Raw genomic sequence first — 8006 nt, 5'->3', positions numbered from 1 at the left:
CCCTCCTGGGCTAAGGTATGTTCCCCACTCTCGTTTTCCTTTAGAAATTGAGCTCTTTTTCCCAGCCAGTGTTCAGAACACTAATATGGAGTAAAGGAAGAGGTGTGTGCCCTCTGCACAAGAAGCAAAGGAAACATTCCTCTCTCCGAAGGAAGCAGGGCATTGAGAGGTTAATTTGAGTTCTGATGCTTCAAGACAAAGGTAGTCCCTTCCCTGTTAGCAGCCGCCACTCTCATTATCTCTGCCTATCATGCTGGAGTGCAGGACTTCATCAAGTCTCTGTGCCTGGCTCATAAACCCTCTGAACATTTTCAAAGGCCTGCCAGGTTCCTAGTGTCCAATTACCACCACACTGGCTCCTCTTCCTCTGCTCCTCTCCCCTTCTCAGTTTCTTTCATCTCCGAAACTCTTTCTTTGTAGCACAGGTTCAAGGGAAAATAAGAAGAAGGAATGGCAAGCTGGAGTTTGCACCTCACAGCTAGCATTTCCCAGCCTTTCTCGAGGGCCCAGCATGCATCAGCACTGGAACTGACTCCCAACATTTCTACCTGAAAATCACCAGTAGATAAAACAGGCAGCCCCAGTGCTCAGATATAAAAAGGTGTCACTGCATGGCTCAGTGTGGCTGTGTGATTAAGGAGAGACTTGTCTTCCATACTGCACTTCTACAATGTTGTAATATATAACAAACATCCTTCTTCGTGCACACAGCACACTGTGGAAGGGGAAATGGATGTGCCAGTTGTTCACTGCACAGCTAACAAGGCGAGGCAAGATTGTTCGATCTTAAAAAGAAAGTGCTTGCTGAACAGCCTTAGGGCTAGGAAATGCTCTTTTGGGTAGGTAAGATCAATTAACACAACAGACATTTATCATGAATAGTATGAAGAGAATTATTATTATTATTATTATTATTATTATTATTATTATTATTAAAATTTATATACCACTCTTTATCCAAAGATCACAGGGTGGTTTACAGTATAAGAATGCAGTAATATGTGGTTTCTTGCTTTTTCTCATAATATAAGAACCAGGGAGAGGGTTAATACTGATTGACAAGAGATTTAGAATGAACAAGGTATTCAGAATATATATAAGGAAGCACTATCTTACCCAAGCATAGTTAACACCTAGAATTCACTGTCACAACATGTGGCGGCTGCCACTACTTAAGTGGCTTTGTGAAAGAGAAAACTGTGGGAGATGGTTCTCTCAAGAGCTATTAGCCACACACACCAGCTAAATGGAACCTCAATGTTCAGAAGCCACAAGTCACTGAGTAACAGCTGCTGGAAGCATAAAATGAGGGAGGGCTCTTCTGGTGGGCATCATGGACATTTGAACGGGATGCTAGATTAGACGGACCTTTTCCAAAGAGTGTTGGAAGGGAGCTTGGAGTTCCTCTAGTCCAACCCCTGCTCAATGCAGGATGCCACTACAGCATCCCTCTACTAAAACTACAGCAACAGAAAACAAGCTTATGCTGTGTTCTGCATGTATGCGCTTCAGATATTTGAAGACAATGATCATGTCTCCCCTTAATCTTCTCTAGACTAAACATACCTGGCTCTTTCAACCGTCTCTTATAATAAGAATAACATTTTATTTATATCCCGCCCTCCCCAGCCGAAGCTGGGCTCAGAGTGGCTAACAACAATAAAAGTAACACAGCATTCTAAAATCAATTCATTTTAAAATCAATTCAAAATCAAATTAATGTCATCCATTAGGCTAGAGTTCTGTGAGGATTAAACAAAGGAGGAGGTCAGACTGTGCCTTGGCCAAAGGCCTGGTGGAACAGCTTTGTCTTGCAGGCCCTGCGGAAAGATGTCAAGTCCCACAGGGCCCTAGTCTTTTGTGACAGAGCATTCCACCAGATCGGGGCCACAGCCAAAAAAGCCCTGGCTCTGGTTGAGGCCAGCCTAACCTCTCTGTGGCCCTGGACCTCCAAGATGTTTTTGTTTGAAGACATACCAGGAGAGGCGGTCCCGTAGGTACGAGGGTCCTAGGCCGTATAGGGCTTTAAAGGTTAAAACCAGCATCATAGGACAATCTCCAGACCTCTCTTCATCCTGGCTGGTCTCCTCTGGGCATGCTCAAATTTATCAATGTCCCTCTTCAAATGTCTTTCTTCCTTTCAATATTAATTTATGTGAGGGCTACACTAACCTACATGGGCGGGGGGGGGGGATGGAGCCCAGGTAGACAGGAATGATATCAGGCAGAAAAATAATGTTGCTGTGTATGGGAAAGAAAGAGTATTGTACAAGTATATTCCATTGTCCCAACCAAGCCACTCCCTATGCAGAAAGAGAGCACTTCCCCTTAAAGGAAAGAATACACTAAGACATATTCCATACAGAAGATTTTGCTGAAAGAACAACAGTTGACATAGCACTGGAAAACCATTGAGCAATTCTTGCTGGAAGTGTTGTTGTGAAAGATTCTTTCCACCCTCAAGAAAAACAAAAGAATATGGCTTCTGTGGTCTAAGGAAGGGGTTCACAAAACTCACATCTTGGTTGGACATGTCCCAATAGGGTCTTTCCCCAAATGACATCACTTCCCACATGAGAATCCCATAACTCCACACATCGCTGGCAGAGGTAAATTTGCGGTAGGCGATGGCTTCTGGGGCTGTCCACCTCACTGGGATCTTCCCACCCTGAAGGAGAAGAAAAGACAAGTGTTAACTATAGATGCCTTTAAAGGCCATTATAAAAATTCATAGAGGACGTGAGTATTGATGGCTACTAGTCATGTTTTATTCTGCTGACAGTTTTACATGTTGTTACTACAACTCTTTTAGACATACGGTAATTCCTTAATATTCGGATTTTATATTTTGTGCCACCTTGGGAGACCTAAACCTAAAAGCGATGAAACTAACAAACAATAACTATAAAATTATATATAAAAAATCCCTTCCAGTAGCACCTTAGAGACCAACTAAGTTTGTTCTTTGTATGAGCTTTTGTGTGCATGCACATGTATCTGAAGTGTGCATGCACACAAAAACTCATACCAAGAACAAACTTAGTTGGTCTCTAAGGTGCTACTGGAAGGAATTTTTTTATTTTGTTTCGACTACGGCAGACCAACACGGCTACCTACCTGTAACTAGAACTATAAAATTATAGCTTACTTCCTAGGAGCCTTGCACCTGGCATTGCTTGGGAATTCTAAGAAACAACAACAACAACAAAAACCCCCGCAGTGCTGTTTTGCCATCAGTGGTTACAGTCAGTGCTGTTTTGAAAGGTTCCACCATCTTGATTTAAAATGGCTTCAAGTTCTATCCATTCATAGGTGAAAACCAGCTCCTTGATCTCACAAATCATTATGCAAAATTTGGTTACAAACATATAGGTGTCCAAACATATATGTCTAAACATATAATAAACAGAGAAACAACTTTCCAAAATATATAGTAGACTAGCTGGATATACCCGGCATTGCTCAGGAATTCTAAGAAACAATAAAACACCAAGATTTGTAAATTGATTTTATTTTTTAAGTCTAATGCAGTTTGTTAGTTTCTATGAACTAGGGGGGTGTACAGCCCCAGGGCACCAGATTAGCTCAACATGGGTCAATTCAGGAAACACCTGGATCTGGTTCTTAATCAATTGCAGGGGGCAATAAATCATCATTAGGGTTCAATCTGAGCTGGGTGCTGGTTCACCATTCCCTTTAAACTCAGGCCAGCATCAAGTTGTATGGAACCTTCCTAGTATCTGGGGAACAGAGTGGTGCTTGAGAATAATATAAAGCTGGCTACCCCTGCTCTTAATTGTCCACATTAAAAAAAAAACCCAGAGCAATTGAAAGCTTAAAAAAGAAAGCCCAGTATGAATGCCAATGTCCTTGGTTCACTGCAAATCCTGACAGATCACAAAATACAAAATTTCAGAGTGCAACACTATTCCAGACAAACCAGCTATTCAAGTGCTGATGTATGAGGAGGAGGAGAATGATTTATGTTTCCTTAGGAAGTCTCAGTAGATTTTACAAAAGACATTGTTATTATTCTCCTTGGTAAAGTGACAGGTTCAGAGAGCAAAAGGAATACACCAAAGAGTAGCTAGACGGACAATGACTAGATTACAGTTGGCTTTTGAACCAGATTGCCATATTTTACACCTTGGACCCTAGAAAGTGTAGTTTTTCCATTCTCAGAACCGTAATTCCCATGATTCCATGAACAGCAACAAAACTGGTTTAGGTCTGTGTGTCCAAGAATAATAATAATAATAATAATAATAATAATAATAATAATAATAATAATAAATTTTATTTATATCCCGCCCTCCCCAGCCAAAGCCGGGCTCAGGGCGGCTAACAACAATAAAACAGTATAAAAGTATAGCATAAACAACACTCTAAAATCATTCATTATAAAATTAATTAATTCAGGCCACTGGCAACTATTGGGCCAGAGCTCCGCGAAGATTGCCGAGGGAGGGAGTCAGGCTGTGCCCTGGCCAAAGGCCTGGTGGAAGAGCTCTGTCTTGCAGGCCCTGCGGAAAGATGTCAAATCCCGCAGGGCCCTGGTCTCTTGTGACAGAGCGTTCCACCAAATCGGAGCCACAGCCGAAAAAGCCCTGGCTCTAGTTGAGGCCAGCCTAACTTCTCTGTGGCCTGGGACCTTCAAGATGTTTTTATTTGAAGACCGTAAGTTTCTCTGTGGGGCATACCAGGAGAGGCGGTCCCGTAGGTACGAATAAGTCTAGGTTTGTGGCTTTAGCTTAGGGATGGGAAACCAGTTGCCCTTCAGATGTTGCTAGACTACAACTCCCATCATCCCTGCCTATTGGTTGTTCTCACAGGGGTGATGAGAGTTGGAGTCCAAACATATTTGAAGAGCCACAGGTGGTTCCCATCCCTACCCTAGCTTATATACTTACCTTGTTCCTGAACATGCACCTTGAAGGAGGCACAGGTTATTTGCTGCATGTGACGTTTGTGGTGAGAAAAATAACATTATGACATTTATTCCAGCTGCGAGGTTTAAATGTAAACACTAACTAAAGTAACAAAATTTCATTCCCATGAATGCCAAGGAACATTCAAGTGTTTTGGAAAGGACAGCATGTTTCCTGCAGGGAATATGTAGGTGCTCTCACACTTACTAGTCCCAAAAGCAGACGTCAAAGGCTGACAGCAACAGCTGTTTCTCTGCACCTCTTTGCATATCAAGTAGAAACTATGGCCTTCAGGGTTTTATCCTGAGTGACACTTCCTTACCCTTGGCAGTTTTCTATTGTGGCACAGGCAAACTTCCTTTGCTTCGGGCCTCTTCCCCTAAGAAAGATGGCAAGCGAAGGGCAAGGAAGTGGAGTTGCCCTTGGCGCAAAGATGACAGCTCATCACAAATACACCAGATGAGGAGCAACACATACTTTGGTAGCTCGGTTTGAAATTATATTTGTCCAATTCTAGGAGGCAACTAATGTGGGTTCCCTTTCATTATATTTCAGGGCATGTCAGCAAACATGCCTCTCTGAGTGAGCACATCTCAGCATAGCTACAAAAGATACCTACTGTCAGAATGTTGGGAAGGGACCTATTTAAAACCAGAAGATTGAGAACGTGCTTTTGATGTCTTAATGGTTACTACAGCAACAGTGGAGGGATTGTGTGCACAGCCGGGGACTTTTTTGAACCCTGCTCTCCTGGTTTAAATGCAGATTCCCACCAGCGCTTTGCATTTCATACAGCTCAATCAACTTCAGTTTCCCTGATCTAAGCTATACTAGTGCAGAAGTTGACAAAGTGAGTTCAAGGTGATGGTGCTGTTCATGCTCATTTGAATCTTGTTGAGTGTGTATTTCAAATATCTAGATCATCAAAGAAATGAAGATGGTAAAACCATGGTCTTGGGAAAGAAAGTGCTGGAGTAACTGGGCACCAGGGGAGAATCAGAGATGCCCAGCAATAGTAGGAGGGGTGAGCAGCAGTAGTGAGCATGTTTAAGCGTTAAAGCAAACATGTTAAAAGTTGCTATTGATATTGGGAATATTGGTAGGAACAAGGGATGGGTGAGCTCTCCAGAACCCATTAGCTAGTGTTGACTCATTGTCTTGAATTGATTCTTTAATTATCTTATCTTCCCCTCACCCGCTCAAAAAATCAGGGGAAAGGGTTAGTTTTCTGAGCTAATCTAAGGCGCATGTAAAAATTATATACAGGCACCCATCCTACAACCCTTATCAGCACATCAGTATGTTGGAATATATATACCCCTCTCTTGGCTGCTACACCAATGGAGTGGGGGCAGGACTTATTGGAAGGAGGGGAGAGAAAGCTGTGAGGAAATTCATTTCCACACTTCATCTGGAGTAGGCGTCTTGAGCCCCCAAAGCTGGTTTCTGAGTCTAGCTCTGGCAAATTTCACTAGCATATCAAATGGAGGATTTGGTTGCCTTACACTTACCCTAAGACTGGTGACTGGGATAATATCTCACCTGTACAAAGGGAGGATGAGACAGCTCGCCTAATCCTAATAAATTTATCAGATCGGAGAGAGCTTCCCACTCAAAATATCTCTTCAATGTGCGTGAAGATTAAAACCTTGCATTCATCCCATGTATGGCAGTGTGCCTCTCATCTGAGCCAGTGACTCTCCAACAGGAGGCAGACACCATTATGACCTATTTGATGGGTAAGGACTGCCATGTCACAATGGAAGAGTGAGGAGTGCAATAAGCAGCAGCCGGAGCATGTGAAGTGTTAGAAAACAATTATCTTGTTTCCATGTAAATGATTCATGCCATAATTAAAACTAATGGGAGGAAGAAGAGAAACACAGACAAAGTAAGACACTGACTCTGGGAGGAATTGTTTGCTCTAGTTTTCAGCTGCTTTTCAAAGATGGATGGCAAAACAGATTTGGTTGTTGTAATAAAAGCTCTATTTAAATAACCAAAAGAGGAGAGATTTGCTTGAAGGTTGTTTTTGCCTACCTTTTCCCCAGAGCAGAGCTATGAACCTGCCGTGGGAGGCTGTGATGTAATTGCAGGCAGTGCATCATTTCCCAGCTGCTGGGAAGGCCATTTGTGGCATAAATTAACTATAAAAATACAGATGAGAAAATCTGCTTTTTCTCCAGAGGTGGGAGAGGCCACTTCATGCTCAATGCAGGCAGGCAGAGTCGGGCAGTTTAAACTCACATTGATTTACTTAAATGGGCCGCAGTGTGCAGCCTGGGGAGGAAACTGAACTCCCAGTTAAGCCATGGATGGCTGATTCAAGGATTCTCAGCTGGTGTAAATTGGCCTGGCTGTAATGACTGCAAGGGCACCTATGCCACTGATTTGCAACCACTGGAAAGTGGCTTTTCGGATCCAGTGAAATTCATACCAACTAACACCAGCTGGCTCCTTGTTTCTGGCTCAGTCGCTGGTATTCGCTCTGCAATACGCTCTGGTATGCATGTGATCCTGTTCTAATCTCTCCAGTGTCAGGTATAAATGTCACAGTCAAGACCCCAAAACTTCTTGAAGCAAGGACCTTTCCCACTTCACCCGACCTTTCAAAAATTGTGTCTTGCTGCTTGTTTGGCAGGATGTTGGTTAAAGATCTGATGTGCTGAGAAGGGAATTCTGGAACAGACAGTACCCACTTAGCTACACCCTCTAAATTAATGGAACACATATTAAAGGTTTTTCTACAGCATCTATTAAGGTGGCCATTATCTTTTATGTGCTGTAGTGGTTATACCAAGATTGGGAATAAAGGTAAAGGGACCCCTGACCATTAGGTCCAGTCGTGACCGACTCGGTGGTTGCGGCGCTCATCTTGCTCTATAGGCTGAGGGAACCGGCGTACAGTTTCCGGGTCCTGTGGCCAGCATGACTAAGCCACTTCTGGCGAACCAGAGCAGCACACGGAAACGCCGTTTACCTTCCCGCTGGAGCGATACCTATTTATCTACTTGCACTTTGACATGCTTTCGAACTGCTAGGTTGGCAGGAGCTGGGACCGAGCAACAGGAGCTCATC

General features: G+C 43.2%; 1 protein-coding gene across 17 annotated transcripts in view; it reads right to left on the bottom strand.

Moving 5' to 3' along the window:
* The window catches only part of EPHB1 (EPH receptor B1), a 357336-nt gene that overhangs the window by 32044 nt on the left and 317286 nt on the right, over positions 1-8006 (bottom strand). For all 17 annotated transcript variants that reach the window (XR_013986829.1, XR_013986830.1, XR_013986831.1 and 14 more), the window contains one exon: positions 2519-2668. Coding sequence is in view for 10 of the 17 variants with exons in the window: in XM_081007270.1 (XP_080863396.1) it covers positions 2519-2668 (150 nt within the window). In the remaining 7 variants the exon portion in view is untranslated. The remainder of the gene's footprint in view (positions 1-2518; positions 2669-8006) is intronic.

The sequence above is a fragment of the Podarcis pityusensis genome, assembly GCF_964106645.2.
Source record: "Podarcis pityusensis genome assembly, chromosome: 5".
In the NCBI taxonomy this organism is placed as follows: Eukaryota; Metazoa; Chordata; class Lepidosauria; order Squamata; family Lacertidae; genus Podarcis; species Podarcis pityusensis.
This window is presented reverse-complemented; position numbering and strand designations above follow the sequence as displayed.